Source organism: Anabrus simplex, chromosome 1 (assembly GCF_040414725.1).
Source record: "Anabrus simplex isolate iqAnaSimp1 chromosome 1, ASM4041472v1, whole genome shotgun sequence".
In the NCBI taxonomy this organism is placed as follows: Eukaryota; Metazoa; Arthropoda; class Insecta; order Orthoptera; family Tettigoniidae; genus Anabrus; species Anabrus simplex.
The window spans coordinates 385,135,183-385,152,757 of NC_090265.1; the positions used below are offsets into that span (position 1 = coordinate 385,135,183).

The following is a 17,575-nucleotide window of genomic DNA, read 5'->3' on the forward strand; positions in this document are numbered from 1 at the left end:
TCTGGAACTCTTTGTACCAACAGAAAATTGTTGTCCGATGTGGACAGTCTTTCCCCAGCACTGGTAAACAGTTAATCCACGAGCAAAATTGTAGCGGCTAATTGCGCGATATTCACCTTTAGACCACACTGACATCTTAACTTGCTTTCAATCCCACTGCTTGGTAACAACTGGTGTGAAGGTCACGCCTTGCTATCTTCTAGACCGGTTTTCACCCCTCTTTTCACCCTTCACCATAACAAGGGTGTCCAGCTAACCGTTTTTGCGTATTGAAAAACTTTCCTAGTACCCTTTGTATGTGACCTTCATCAGCTTTTGATGCTGTAGACTGGCAACAGCTTTCTCAAGCACTGAAAAAGATAGATATTGACCGGAGAGTAAATATATACTGAACACCCCTAACTATACAGGGACAAGTGTTTTATATTTACTACCAGCTACCCGCTTCCCACAGGAACAGGTATAAATTTAAGGTGATAGGTTACTTTAAGCAAGGACTTATAAGAGTTCCTTGTGTATGATATCAGTAGTTCTTCCTCCAGTAATGAACATGAAACAATTTTATTTTCGGCCAGACTGAGTGGCTCAGATGGTTTAGGCGCTGGCCTTCTGACTCCAACTTGGCAGGTTCGATCCTGGCTCAGTCCGGTGGTATTTGAAGGTGCTCAAATACACCAGCCTCGTGTCAGCAGATTTATTGGCATGCAAAAGAACTCCTGTGGGACTAAATTCTGGCACCTCAGTGTCTCCAAAAGCCATAACGGTAGTTAGTTGTACATAAAGCCAATAACATTATTATTATTATTATTATTTTGTTTTGATGTAACACATGAAAGGGACATGTTAAGCTGTCCATGAGGAAAACATTCTCCACTTAGACCTACTCCAGCCACATTAAGTCTGATTCTGTACTTTGTTTATTGTCATTGCCAAAGCAGACTCTTACTGGGAATTGGACTCATTTGAAATCAGAAGGAAAATCTGATTTTTTTTTTTTTTTTTTTTTTTTTGCCATTTGCTTAACGTCGCACTAACACATCGAAAGTTTTCGGCGTCGGAAGGGTGGGAGATTGGGAAGGTAGCGGCCGTGGCCTTCATTAAGGTACAGCCCCAGCATTTGCCTGGTGTGAAAATGGGAAACCACGGAAAACCATCTTCAGGGCTGCCGACAGTGGGGTTCGAACCCACTATCTCCCGAATGCAAGCTCACAGCTGCGCGACCCTAACCGCACGGCCACTTGGTCGGTTCTGAAAAAATCATAGGGATTGTTGGTATTAAGACTGCTTCTCTTGTGCCACAGCCAGTTAAATTAGTAGCTTCAATCAAATAGTTTTTAAAAATGTTCACTACATACTGAATTCCATTGCATAACTTTGGCAGTTGTAAATTAAGTAATAATATAATAGGCACCCCCTAATTTTCAAATCAGTTTGCGTGGTGGCAAACCGGAAGGTTGTAAATAATTTAGAATTTTAGCAGGGTAATGAACAGCTTCTTCACTATTGACTGCTGTGTATACTGAGTAATATACTGTACTTGAACATAGGCAGTGACTTCGGAGAAAAATGACTCCCTTTGCCTTTGTGAAGTCATTCTTTTTTCTGTCCTGTAACATTGGAGAATTCCTTTGTTGGTCAGTTTCATTGTTACGTGATAAACGCACTTTCTCAAACGCAATGTACTACGACCTATATTAGCTTTATGTCCCAGCAGGATGGGTTATCGTAGATTTTATATAAATAACAAAAAATCGCTGGAAAACTCTTAATTATTGTCTTGTAGCATGCTCGCTGAAGTTGTTGATAGCTGGCACGCTAGCTCACAATCTACTCGGTTGTTCTGAAGCTGGTCATTTACATTCCTATATTTCAGAATGAAGTCTGTGCAAAAAAAATGAAAAATGTATGTAAATATAAATAAAAATAACATTCTGCAAATTACATTTTAGTCTACATTAGTTACTAAAGCTAGTTGCTTTACGTCGCACCGACACAGAGAGGTCCTATCGCGACAATGGGACAGGAAAGGGCTAGGAGTGGAAAGGAAGCGGACATGGCCTTAATTAAGGTACAGCCCCATTATTTGCCTGGTGTGAAAATGGGAAACCACGGAAAACAGTGGGTTTCGAACCTACTATCTCCCGAATACTGGCCGCACTTAAGCGATTGCAGCTATCGAGCTCGGTACATTAGTTACTTGATGGGGGAAAAACAATTTATTTTGATAAGGATTAACTAATTAATTTTTTTAAATGTTAAATTTAACTTTATTTTACTGCAAACTGTAAAAAAAAAAAAGCACTTATAGTGGACTATGTGTTAAAGATAGATACAGTGGACGCCGCTTATTATAATCACTCTGGGGCGAAGATGATTTGATAACATTAACTGATTGATAACAGTAGCCGAAAAATTGATAGGTAGGCTACTGTATTTACTCATAACCTACATGCACTACAATGGAACAGATGACAGTACACAGCACTGCAATACAGTTAACTGTTTTCAGCTATGTAAAATAGTGTCTAATTGTTGTTTGTTTCTGGTTGTCTCTCAAAAGTCCATTAATGAATCCTTCATATTCATAATGTTTTTGGAAGTCCTCTGACTTATGCTGAACACCTCGTCACAAGATATCTAACGTCTGTCACATTTCAGCATTCGCTGGTGTTCGGGAAGTTTCGGCAACTTCGTCATCATCAGCGTCGATATCTTCTGCTCCGTGCTCTTTACCTCTCATTTCTAATTCTGCGGAGGTAACTGCCTCACATATGTCGTCTTCTGTCTGTTTCCTTTCAGTAATGATGCCCTCTTCAGTGTTCATCCACTCCTGAAATTCATCTTCCGTCAAGCCTATTGGACAAAGTTCGACATTCTCCTCTCCTTCTGGTAACTCTCTTGTATGCACTCTACTAGCATCCTTGAGAACGAAATCCTTGAAAGCAAATGTGATAACATAAACCGAATTCATGATCACACTAAATGGAAGATTTTCATTGTTTCAATATTTGTCCGTACGGAACTTCATAAAAGTGATTATATAATACGGTTGATAACATTATCCGTGATTACAATAAATGGCGTCCACTGTATATGCTATCCTTTACATTTCTGTAGAACTTTTAATGCTGAATATTCTTACCCTCATAGTATAGATGTAGCTTAAGCTAAAAATGAGCACAAATGGCCATTGGTCATAGATGAATGTTTCTTCACATAAACCTCTCTCGAGAAATGCTTAATAGAATCGTGAAAACCACATCAAAATCCATCCAGTGGTTCTTGAGATTAGCCCTCACAGACAGACAGACAAACAAAATCGAGGACAGCATTTTATTCTAAGTAGAGATGTACTAAATGCATATAAACTGCCAAACGTCAACTGAAATCAATGAAGGCAGAAGGAAAAAAATAAGAAGAGGAGCCAGGCAGAGGTGTCAACTTTCCCTCACCTGTTTAACATGTTCATAGAGGAAGCAATAATGGTCATTAAACAGAGAACAACAGGGATCAAAATTTACCAAAGGCAGATACACTATATAAGTCTTGCTGATGACATTGCTATATTGAGAGAAACAGAAAAAAGGATTGAACAAAATGATTAACATATTGAAAAAAAGACATTAAGCATGGAACCTCAAAATGAATACTAAGAAAACTAATAATGTTATTGGCTTTAGGTCCCACTAACTACTTTTACGGTTTTCAGAGACGCCGAGATGCCGGAATTTAGTCCCACAGGAGTTCTTTTACGTGCCAGTAAATCTACCGACACGAGGCTGACGTATTTGAGCATCTTCAAATACCACCGGACTGAGCCAGGATCGAACGTGCCAAGTTGGGGTCAGAAGACCAGCGCCTCAACCGTCTGAGCCACTCAGCCCGGCACTAAGAAAACTAAAACCATAATAGTATGTATGCCCATTCAAACACACGCATCAGATGTCAGAATGGGCAAAGAAAAAATTAAGCAAGCAAACCAGCTTTGCTACCTTGGAAGTCTGATTACACAGGATAACAGAAGCATGTCAGAAGTTAAAAGAATGATAGCAATGGCTGAAAAAAGCTCTCCTAAGTAAGAAGGATTTGCTGACTAACAAGCATATAAGTATAGAAATAAGGAAGATCTTCATAAAAACTCTGCAGGAGTAGAAGCTGGACATTGAACAAACATGAAAAAGACAGGCTAGAAGCAGTAGAAATGTGGGTGTGGAAGAGAATGAATCTATAGAATTCTGGACAGAAAAGAAATCAATAAGCAACCTCATTATGAAATCAAGAGAAGAAATATGAAGTTCAGTGGTCACATCAAATGAAACAGCAACTTCCTCTGCAATTTTCTGGGAAGAGAGGAAGAGGACAACCAAGAGAGAGCATTTTTTTAGCAACTTACTCTACAAGAAGAGTTGTATATCTTATTCTGAGCTGAAAAGAATAGTTCAGGACAGAAACCTATGGCTGCAGCAACAAGGTTTGGCCTTCAGAATTTGACTGATGACATTGTCTCCTGTTCCTTTCCTGTTCTGAGCCACAAGGCTTTTAAACTCAAACATTTATCTCTGATCACTATTTCCTTTCTCCTGTCCTAAATGTGAGTCGGGCCAGTAATCAGCTTCTCAGACGTCCATCACTTCTGCATGTTGAGTTGGCTGTCCATTTCAATTTGCCAGCCCTCCACGCATTAATCTTCCTCAACAGCTGGTGCTAGGCTAGTAGAATTTTCACTCGTAGCAACTTTGCACATTCCTTACGCAGTCATACGAGCGCCCTCTACTGGAGTCAGTGAACTCAGCTGCTTATCCATTTCCTTTAGCTGAGTTGGAGTTCAAGTTCTCAACCAATCCCAATCATCTACTATAAAGCACTTACCTCTTACCTTACCTTACCTGAAAAGCTCTGCTTTTCCTAAATGGAAACAGGATTCCATAATGAGTCCAATTCCTGGTAAGAGTCTGCTTTGGCAATGGTTTCGTTTCTCCTATATCCTTTTCCCTTTTAAATTTTTGGCATTATTGTTTGCCATTACAACCAGTACCAGCTTAACTTTAATTGGCATTTTCCCTTTTACTCTTCCCAGTCTGTGCATGTCATCAATCTGTTTCACTACAGTTTATCTTCATATGGTGATTTAAAACTTTGAACACTTTATTCATGAAAATTTTCAATTTCTGATGTGTCATAGATGAAAATATTTTTTCTCCTTGATAATTTCTCTTGTCACTTTACTTGTCTCAATTCTTCCTCTAATCCCTTCACTTTAGCTTTCAACATTTCTACTTCACGGTAATTCTCCACAACCTTTTCCATTATGATTTTTCATTCTTCTTTTACACACTCTTATATCCTTCATTTCATTGTACTGTTCAAGGATTAGCTCCCTTTTTTATTTCACCTGACAAGCCCCTAACAACTTCCTCGATATTTTCCACCTTTTCCCAGCCAACTACTTCCACTGGTCCAGGACCAGAATTCATCTCTACCTCATTAAGACTAGCATTCAATCAATCAATCAGTCACTACTGATCTGCATTTAGGGCAGTCACCCAGGTGGCAGATTCCCTATCTGTTGTTTTCCTAGGCTTTTCTGAAATGATCGCAAAGAAATTGGAAAATTATTGAACCTTTCCCTTGGTATGTTATTTCCAATCCCTAACTCCCTTTCCTATAAATGAATATTTGCCCCAATTTGTCCTCTTGAATTCCAACTTTATCTTCATATTGTGATCTTTCCTACTTTTAAAGACACCACTCAAACTTATTTGTCTACTGATGTCCTCCCACGCCATCTCTCCTCTGACAGCTCAGAACATACCATTTAATCGAGCAGCTCGTCTCCTTTCTCCCAAATCTTCCCAGCCCGAACTTTGCAACATTTTTGTAACGCTATTCTTTTGTCGGAAATCACCCAGAACAAATCGAGCTGCTTTTCTTTGGATTTTTTCCAGTTCTTGAATCAAGTAATCCTGGTGAGGGTCCCATACACTGGAACCATACTCTAGTTGGTGTCTTACCAGAGACTTATATGCCCTCTCCTTTACGTCCTTACTACAACCCGGGCCGATGACCTTCGATGTTAGGCCCCTTAAAACAACAAGCAAGCATTACTACAACCCCTAAATACCCTCATAACCATGTGCAGAGATCTGTACCTTTATTAACAACCATATTTATGTGATTACCCCAATGAAGGTCTTTTCTTATATTAATACCTAGGTACTTACAATGATCCCCAAAAGGAACTTTCACTCCATCAACACATCATTTGCTATCATCATCTTCATTTCCCGTTTCCAGCTTCCTCGGTCAGTTTGTGAAGCAAGGACCTCCAGCGCTGCCTGTCTCTTCACCACTCTATCGTTTCTTATCTTGTCATTTTCCTCCCCTCTTCTCTACGCATTCTCACACTGAATCTGTCCACCTCTTTCAGGGTCTTCCTCGTGGTCTCTTTCCTGTTAACTTCTCTGAAAAAGCTTTTTTTGGCACTCTATCTTCTCCCATTGGTGAAGACTCCAACAGATGTATAAATAGTCATCAACAAAAACAGTGTCCAGCTCCATGGCTATGTGGTAAGCGTGCTGACATTTGGTCACAGTGGTTCTGGGTTCGACTCACAGCAGGGTTGAGAATTTTAACCATAATTGTTTAATTATCTTGGCACGGGGACTGGGTGTATGTGCGGTCTTCATCATCATTTCAATCCTCATCACGATATGCAGGTCGCCTAAGGGTGTCAAATAAAAAACTGCACCAGGCCTCTCCGGAGGCCACACGGCATTTTTTTTTAACAAAAAGAGTGACCTAGGCCAAGACAGAGATACAGCATATGCAAAGAACACTGCATGCACATAAATAGTTACTGAACAACACAACCACCTTGGCTGCTTTACTGACTAAGTGAAGAACAAATCTTAATAAATTGGTTTCTCAGTTCATAGAAATATGTTTAAACATTCTCAAATTGGGGCTTGCCTCAGTAAGCTACTAGAACAGTACAATATATTTCCCACAGGGAAAGTTGGCCGTGAGGTTAGGGGCAAGCAGCTGTGAGCTTGCATCTGGGAGATAGTGGGTTCAAACCTCACTGTCGACAGCCCTGAAGATGGTTTTCCATAGTTTCCCATTTTCAAACCAGGTGGCTTAATTAAGGCTATGGCTGCTTCCGTCCCACTCCTAGGCCTTTCCTATCCCATCATCGCCATAAGACCTATCTGTGTCGGTACGATGTAAAGCAAATAGTAAAAAAATATATATATTTCCCAATGATATTCTGTATTCTGCTACCCAGTGTTTGTATTTTTATTTTACTACCTCAACCAGTCACTCATTTTTTCATTTCCTCTATCACCATATATATTGTACAGTAATGTTGTTACATGACAATATTGTGTCACACTTCTAATGGAACCTTATTCAGAACTCCACTTATTGACTGACTGAAGGGAGGAAAAAAAATAATTAGGAGTTTCATAGCATATTGTGAATTGGTACAAAAAAAAAAAACACTGGTTGTAGTCATCCTTTGGATCTATTTTATTGAATACACCATTACATTGTGACATTAGCAAACTTAAAGGAGCACATGTTACATCTAGCCTGTGAAGGAGGGGGCGGGAACGATATATTATGAATACACTGACATGCTAAGAAGCCTGCATGTCAGAAAGTACCAAGCAGTATTCTTAACAGTCACACTTCTTTTGGTAGCCTCATAATGCTGACTTCAGTTTTGCCAACATAATGTATTTTGCCAAGACAATATGACATGGGAGTCAACATCTCACCAAGCAACAAATGTTGCTTTATACAAATAAAGATTTCTATAATCTTGGCAACTTTTACTTAATATGGATCTTTCCTTTTATAAGGAATGCACAACAATAATCTTATTCTCCAACAATAACACAAGAAGCAACATAATGCTGCTTCAATAGCTTACACATACAGAGGGACATATCAATTCCCCAAAAAATAAATGGTGCAGGGAGGGCACATAAGGAATTATCTTTGGCACTTAAAAATACCATACAAAGCATTAACCAGGAAGGACTTGCTTATAACATCGTGCTCTTGCCCATAGATACAAAAAGTATTTTTTGGAAGAAAATATGTCACTTTTTGTAACCATTTCATATTCTATGCATAGCATTGTTGCTTGTACTTTTTATATTTATAATCACATTTCCCATGGAATGCTACTGCACTAATCTCTATGCCTCACGCAAAACCACAAGAAATCTGCACTGAATAAACAAAATTAGGGAAGGAACATCTTCAGAGATCACAAACAAACAATTACAAGCATCGTTTCGAATACATACACAGCAACAAATGGAAGTGTGGTGTTTTAGCAATTTAGAATATAGTTTTCATCAGCTGACATAAGGACATGCATACTCTTATAGTAATGAAGATAACAACAAAATAAATAAAATGACAAAATACAGGCACTGAGATATATGTTATGGTTAACATTGATTGTATTTGGTATTGTGGTTATAATGTGCTTTTAGCTCTCTGTCTCTTAGCTCTACTTATAAATATACACACTGTACACTCACATAACAAAAGTCTGGAATTAGGAAATCAAAGACAAAACTTCTGTTGGAATATTTTATTTTCATTAGCTAAAACATCTCAATCTGCTGTATGTACTGTAAATAAAATTTGTGGCCATGCTTGTTTAACTATTCGCACTTCAGTTAAGTAAGAAAATTCAGGCATAATAGGAGAAAGGGCTATCTACCATCCATTGCAGAGCCGGTTCTGAGAGAGAGTCAGTGCCTGCACAGTCTTTAAAGCCACATTTGAATGTTGTAACGTCACCTCCTGGTTTCACGTTGGACTACGGAACACTAACATGATATACTGTACATGACATTACTTATTGCATCATGATATTTTTACTAGTCTATACTACATGTGTCACAAGATCAGATTTTCAGTGCCAGACATCCCGTAACCCAAGATACAATTTTTAAATCTACAGATATGAAATAAATGTGCCATTTAGGGTGATACCTGTTATTACCAAAACAAAGTCATTGTTTTATATTTTGTTCAGCCATTTACTAAAGGTATATTCAGTTAAAGTGTGTTGACATCATTTGATCACATAATTAAGTGGTCAGAAAATTGGAAGGCACTTCTACTTTTTGAACACATTTAAGCCAAGAATACTAACAACAATGGACAACCATTTCTACAAACATTTTTTTTTTAGTGTGAACTTTGCAGTACAACCTATTCCTGAAGACATCCACAATATTAGGTTAGGCACGAGTTGATGAATGCTATGAAAATTACCTGCGTCCACTAAGTATACAAATTTGTATGCAAAAAATTCACTTATCAAGAATATGGTTGTCTACAAATTCACTGTACTGCTAGTTCCTTTATTAGCTAGTGTTAATCATTTATTATTCATTATTTTCTTAAACTGATTTCATAAGCAAAATGAATTTCAAGGCCACTTTCTTTATAATTTGCTAGTTTCTTTTATCACTTTGACTTTTGTTTGTGTGTCAACAATTTCTCAATTCGAATGTGGCATACCCCAATGGCAGGAAGGCATTTTCAAATAATTTTCTAACTTTACTATTCAATATAAATTTTGTACATATCTTTTCTAAACAAACAAATCACAAAAATAATTATTGATTTTTTTGTTTGTGATATACCTTACGCTACAACTGACTAGACTATACTGGCATATACAGGGAAGGGGCTATAATAAACAGAGATGGCCACAACACGACACAAACTTCTGCTCACTACCTTTGTTCACTGACCTGCATCTCGCACTGATGTTCATCACTCTTCCTTCACCACAAAATAGAACTCATCTATAAAGTCATATACTATATGAATTCTTGTCATATAATAAAGTCATATACTATATGAATTCTTCTCCAACTTATCTTTATTGATCTTGGTTGCCTCACTTGGTGAGAATACTCTATCAAATAGATTCTTGATAAGAAATCTCCAACAATAATCACATATTTAATTTCCCTGTAAAGTATGTTGGCAAAACACACTCAGACACTTCTTTCACTATTTGCTATCAAGTCAATGATAGATAAGGAGTTGAAAATACAACCTAAAATATATGAACAACTTAACTTGAAATAATACAACATGGAAAGTATTGAGATGATATTTTATATGTGACTAGCTGTCACAGCAGAGTCAATAAAAGTAACTGATTTCTAGATACACAAATGAGAGTGTAATTGTCTTAACAAGGCTACATAATGCATGAATATCTACAAACTTATAATAATAATAATAATAATAATAATAATAATAATAATAATAATAATAATAATAATAATAATAATACAAGAGTGTTGTTATATCTGGCTTTGGTGTTTCTTCTAAACAATAAATGTATCAACGTAACACAAACATTTGCACATCTGTTATATTGTGATCTAATGCTGCGTTTGTACTGAAAACAACAGAAGCCTTTTGTTTCTAATGGAGTGAAAGGGCAAAGTGGATGGTTTTCAGTTTCAGCATGGGAATGTATGGCTCGCATGAGGATGACAGTAGCAACATGTACGTGTTACCTATTCTACTTGGCTAGACAAATAACTAATCCTTGATTGACTATCCTGTACTACTATGTAAAGTAATGTGACTGGTTCTATTGGTTTGTAATATTCTTCCATGTTATTGATTAGTGAAATATGTATATTTATGTATATGAGACTGTATATTTTCTAAATTAACTCTTCTGCCTGTAACAGAAACACAAACCACCCAGCCATGCGAGCCAACTGACAGTTACGGTAACATGTTGAAGTATACACATAAAAGGAAACATGCATCTCGCAACTTTTAACAATTCAATGGACTGCTAATATGGAGAAGGAAACAATACTGGACACATAGTAAATACTGCGCACATAAATACTAACTTTGAATATCGAAATATTCTACTAATGCTTTTATTTCAAATTAACTGCAGTATGTGTTTGTGTTTAAGTGTACTTGTGTGAGTGTGTGTTGAACTGAAGGTCTTGGGGAGTTTCATTTTTCTATATATATGTGTGTGTGTGTATTTTTGGGAGTTTGTATTTTTCTGATTTTTTTATTGGGTTTCTAAATTTTATCTACTATACAATTGTTTCAATTTTTCAAATCATTGCCACAAATTGGGCCATATTTGTATTTAAACCCTTTCCTGATATTTGTATCAACTTAGCAATAATTTTTTTTCTAAATCTACACTAATTTATTTTATCACATTTCTCTGTATCCTTGTGCTTCATTCTTTTTGGCCTTCCATGACAGGTTCTACTTTAACGGTCAATGACTCTTTAGGTTCTTTAATGAGACTATCTGGGGAGCCCAGTTGAGGACTCTTCACTATGTCTTCAATATCCTCTTGAAACAAGTTCTCTGGTCGAGGAGATGTGAAGGATGATGTTGGTTTATAGGTCATTCCACTAACTCCAATTCCTAGCTCCACACTATTAAGACTACCACCAACTGCCATACTGCTGAGTGGAGATGAGATGGGGGTTGGTCCATCCACGTTTCCCGGAGAACCTGATGGACTGCCCGTACGCAAGTCACCAGCGGAGCCCACAGGACTGGGCACACGCATGTTGGTTCCCGCTCCCAACGGACTGGGTAGTCCCAGCGGAGGCATGCCGTGGCCTGTCCCATTGGTGGGCAACGAATGTCCCACGAGCCCCAGGCTGTTGACAAGACTTGCCTCGGCACTGTGTTGGTGCTGAGCTGCAGCCACCATGCTGCACATCTGTTGTCTCAGTCCCTGTGCCACCACCGCTACTGCAGCAGCAGCAGCTGCACCAGGAGAAACCGTAGGTTCGGGCCCATTGCTGCACGCACTAGTGGAATAATTCTGGACACCCAGAGGTTCCTGGACAAAATAAATATCAAGTTGTAGATATTTCAGAGTACTGTACTGTAATATATTATCATCATATAATATGAACTCTTAGAACATAAGTTTGTAGAGATGAAACTTTACCTTTGAGAGAGGTTTATAAAGTACATATGTAACCCCAATGCCTAGCTCCACACTATTAAGACTAACACCAACCATCATACTGCTGAGTGGTGATGGGATGGAGGTTGGTCCGTCCACATTTTCCAGAGAATAAGATATATCATCACGGATATATATTTAGCACATTGTATTATCCTAATAAACTATTTAAGATAAATAATAAATTACTATATTAGAATACAGAATATAATTTTGTTAAAGATGACACTGTTTGTATTTGAGAATTTGAAAAGGAATGGAATACTACTATAGGCAAAAATACCAGCTCACATCCATCTCGGTAATCGGCTTGATGTCAGGTGCCCAAGGAACCATACGTACATTTTTTTGTCGAATTTTACAGTTCCATTGGGCCGAGTACAGATTTAATCTACAACATCGCCATAACTAACCTTTAAAAATTCCATCATGATTTTCAAGAAGGACTTCAAGTAAATGTTTGACATGCCTCATTATCTGCATTCGTACTTCTTCTTATGTAACTTCATGCTAGCTCATGTAAGCATGATCTGTTCAATGGTATCTATTGCTCTTTGTCCTTGGGCAACCTGCAGCTATTGCAGGAAGGTCTTAGAATGAAAAATATAAATATAATTTCCACATTGTGTTATGACCTAAAATATAATTTTGTTGAAGATGAGACTGTTTGTACTTGAAGAATCGAGCTTAACAGCTGCAGGCCTTTAAGTGCGGCCAGTATCCAACAACCGGGAGATAGTGGGTTCGAATCCCACTGTCGGCAGCCCTGAAGATGTTTTTCCGTGGTTTCCCATTTTCACACCAGGCAAATGATGGGGCTGTACCTTAATTAAGACATGGCTGCTTCCTTCCCACTCCTAGGCTTTTCCTATCCCATCGTCGCCATAGCAAAAAAAAAAAAAAAAATTTACTTAAAGAGAGGTTTGTAAAGTATATAAATTACAGCATAAAATTTTCCTACTCTATTATTTACTTAACAACTATCTAAGATAAATACCATTAATTCATAAATTATCTATAGCTCTACAAGGTTTATGTCACAAATAGATAAGAGAAAATCAAACAATAATATAAAAATTACTGAGGAGTGAGGCCATGCATGTTAACACACACGCCATGGCTATGGAGCCAAGCTCAGCATCTGGCAGACGAATGGGTTCAAACCCCACCATTGGCTGTCCTGAAAATGGTTTTCTTCAGTTCCCAGTTTTAATTCCAGGCAAATGCCAGGAAAGTTCCCATTCATGGGCCACAACTGATTCCTCCATCAACATTTATTTCATCTTCATAAGCTCCTTAACTGAGGTCGGAGGAAATAGGACTAAGGGGTAGATATACATACAAAATACAAATTAGGCTTACACATTTTTCTGGCATTTGTCCTTACAAAATTCAAATTTATAGAAACAAAGGGAAACTGCATTATTTACATAACCAATATCCATGGAGAGAACAATAATAAATAAAATAAATTAATCTATCACTTTTAGAAATATATGTTAAACTAAAAGTTTGTATGAAAACGAAAGTAATGAGTAATCTGATATCACCCAAGACCAGAATGACCAGCTTTTGAAACTAAAAAGCCCATAAGCAACACTAAATGGGAGAAAGGAGACGAGCTGCTCGGCTCAGTGGTATGTTCCAGTGGAGAGATGGCGTGGAATTACTTTAGTAGACGAATAAGATTGAGTGGTGTCTTTAAAAGTAGTTAAGATCACAATATGAAGATAAAGTTGGAATTCAAGAGGACAAACTGAGGCAAAAATTTGTTTTTAGGAAGCGGAGTTAGGGGTTGGAATAACTTATTAAGGGAGATGTTCAATAAATATCTAATATCTTTGAAATAATTTAAGAAAAGTCTAGGAAAACAGCAGATAGGGAATCTTCCACCTGGGCGACTGCCCTAAATGCAGATCAGTAGTGATTGATTGATTGATTGATTGATTGATTGATTGATTGATTGATTGATTGATTGATTGACAAGGAAATTTGCCAGATGAAAAATATGTCATTTTTTATTTATATAGTATACTAGCAATTACCCGCGGCTTCGCTCGCGTGGATTTCGTAATTTGATCAAAGTAATCGTTCCTCAGCATTGTACTAAGACAATATCTGAAAATTCCTGAAGTATAAAAATTGAGTTTCATTTACTCTAGAGATTCTTTGTAAACCATGTTTGTGGTATTAACTTTTGGGGTTATCTCGGTGTTATCATGGACGAACGCATGACTTGGTCTGCACATGTCTTACATATCTGTCAAAAAGTTTACTCATCTTTACATTCTTTATATAAATACAAACATATATTTCCAATAAAGCTTAAAAAGAGATTAATTGAAGCCCTTGTAATGCCACATTTTGACTATTGTGATGTTGTCTTCAATGACGTCAGGCCACAATTTTCCCTAAGGCTACAGCGCGCTCAAAATGCGTGTGTGGGATATATATGCAGCTTAAGAAAATATGACCACGTGTCACCATCTTTCCTAAAATTAGAGTGGTCGCGACTCCATGTTCGTCGTAACCATCATACTTTGTCTCTTCTCCACCGAGTTCTTACTACATCTTCCCCATCCTACCTTTCTTCACGTTTCCATTACTTCTCAAATGTTCATGACAGACATACAAGGACTCAAACATCCAACCTGCTCATCATCCCTCACCATCGAACTGCCGCATATAACAGCTCATTCTCGGTGTTTGCCGCACGAGAATGGAATCGTTTACCGGACGACGTCAGGGGAATAACAACTACAGTGTCATTTAAGAGAGCGTTAAGAGGTGCAACAGGATGCGAGTGACCTGTGAATTTCTAGCCTTTCAGTGATCGTGCTACTACAATATCATTACTAGCTATTATTATTATTATTATTATTATTATTATTATTATTATTATTATTATTATCATTATTGCTGTTGTATGTATGTCCTACTGTGGTGGAATTTTATTTCAGTTGTATTTTGATTGTGTTTTAATTGTGTCTTCTAGTATTAATTACGGTAGTATTACTTATGACTTTAATGTATACTAATTGGTTTAGTGTAAGAGAAGGCCTAATGGCCTTAACTACGCCAATAAAGACATTTATCTATCTATCTAACTGTACATGTGAGAAACAGTCTTCTCTCAAGTCGAAAAAATAAATACATGTTTATTTACTTTTAAAGGAGATTCCAAATACCTATTTCCACATCTGTAACATCTTCAGTTTTTCCAATAGACATAAGTATGCCCAGAAAAAGAACTGCCTTCTCCGAAAACAAAAACGTACAGGTTCCTGTATTTTTAAAGAACTTTCCAAATACAAAGTTTCTTGTCTCTAACATGTTAAGTTTTTTACATGTAATGTAGATATACCGGTATTCATTTTAAAAATTCACCCGCTTTTCCAATTCTGTTCAGTCCCTTAACTGGATTTTCCGAAAACCAAAAAATAAGTGTTTCATTACTTTTAAAGGAGATTCCAAATACCAGTTTTCATGTCTGTACATCTGCAACACCTTCAGTACTTTTTAGATAAAGGTATACTCATACGATTAATTCAACTTCTTCTTCACTTCTTTCCACCCCTCTCCTGCCTTAAGTGGACTTTCCGAAACAAAAATTTGTGTTTCTTGATTTTGAAAGGAAATTCAAAATACCAACTTTCACGTCTGTAACAGCTTCAGTTTTTAAGATAAAGTATCCTCATAAACATATTTCAACTCCTTATTTATTTTCAACCCCACACCCCTTACGTCGATTTTCCGAGAAAAAAACCAAAAGCGTGTTTCTTCATTTTTTAAAGGAGATTCCAAATACTAATTTTCATGTCTGTACATCTCCAGTTTTTGAGATATAAGTATACCCATAAAAGTAATTCAACTCCTTTTTTACCCCCCCCCCCCTCCTACCCGTTAAGTGGATTCCCCCGTCCCCAAAAGTGCGTGTTTCTTCATTTTCAAAAGAGATTCCAAATACCAATTTTTACGTCTTCAACATTTTTAGTTTTTGAGATATAAGTACCCTCGCACAAAGAATTCAACTAATTTTTCAATTCATTCACTTCTTACTATAAGTGGATTTTCCGAAGACAAAAGAACGCGTGTTTCTTTACTTTGAAATAAGATTCCAAACACAAATGTTCATGCCTCTAACATGTTCAGTTTTTGAGATAGAAGTATCCTCATAAAAAGGATTCAACTCCTTATTCATCCCAGCCCGTTAAGTTGATTTCCTCCCACCCTCCAAAAATGCATGCTGCTTAATTTTTTTAAGGTGATTTCAAATACAAATTTTCACGTGTGTAACCTTAATCATTTGAGATATAAGTTCCTCCAGAAAAAGAATTAAATTTTTCACTTCCTTTCACCCTCCCCTTAAGTGAATTTTCCAAATAAATAAAAAACTTGTTTATTTACTTATAAAGGAGCTTCCAAATGACAATTATCACGAATGTATCGTCTTCAGTTTTGAGATATGTGTATCCTCATAAAAAGAAATAAAACGCCTTTTTCACCGCCCCCGCCCCCAAGTTCATTTTCCCCCTCCAAAATGCATGTTCATTTTTAAAGGAGATTCCGAACACTAATTTTCACGTCCGCAACATCTTTAGTTTTTGAGATATAAGTATACTCATACACAGAATTCAACTAATTTTTCAGTTAATTCACGCCCCTCCCTTAAGCGGATTTTCCAAAGACAAAAGATTACATGTTTCTTTACTTTGAAAGAAAATTCCAAATACAAATTTTCAAGTCTGTAATATCTTAAGTTTTTGAGATGTAAGTATCCTCTTGAAAAGAATTCAACTCCTTTTTCACTCCACCCCACCCGTTAAGTTGGTTTCCCCCCACCCAAAAATGTGTGTTTCTTTATTTTTAAAGGAGATTCCAATAACCAATTTCCAGGCCTGTAACCTTCAGTTTTAAGATATAAGTCTGTCCCGAAAAAGAATTCAATTTTTTCTTTTACTTCCTTTCACACTCCCCACTCAAGTGAATTTTCCAAAAACAAACAGTACCCGTTTCATTACAAGCGCTTCCAAACACCAATTATCACGACTGTAACATCTTCATATTTTGAGATATATGGATCCTCGTAAAAGGAATTCATCTCCGTTTTCACACACACCCCTTCCAAATTGATTCCCCCACCAAATGCGTGTTTCCTTATTTTTAAAATATATTCCAAATACCAGTTTCACGTTTGTGACATCTTTAGTTTTTTGGTGTATATATACATTCTCATACAAATAATCCAACTAATTATTCAATTCTTTCACCCCCCCCTCGTTAAGGGTTTTTCCCGAAAACCAAAGAATACGTGTTTCCTTATTTTTAAAGGAGATTCCAAATATCAATGTTCACGTCTGCAACATGTTAAGTTTTTGAGAAATACTGTAGATACGCTAATTTTAAAAATTCGCCCCCTTTTACACTTCCCCTTAACTAGATTTTCCAAAAAAAAAATACTAATGTTTCCTTACTTTCACAGGAAATTCCAAATACCAGTTTTCAAATCTGTAATATGTTACGTGTCTGAGATCATTTGCAGATATAGTCTTT

General features: G+C 37.0%; 1 protein-coding gene across 5 annotated transcripts in view; it reads right to left on the reverse strand.

Annotated features, from left to right (window-relative positions):
• Positions 1 to 7,506: 7,506 nt before the first annotated feature.
• LOC136856820 (protein bric-a-brac 1) overlaps positions 7,507 to 17,575 on the reverse strand; it is a 1,345,352-nt gene continuing 1,335,283 nt past the window's right edge. For all 5 annotated transcript variants that reach the window (XM_067134959.2, XM_067134961.2, XM_067134956.2 and 2 more), the window contains one exon: positions 7,507 to 11,893. In XM_067134959.2, coding sequence (XP_066991060.2) covers positions 11,273 to 11,893 — 621 coding nt within the window. In that variant the 3' untranslated portion in view covers positions 7,507 to 11,272. The remainder of the gene's footprint in view (positions 11,894 to 17,575) is intronic.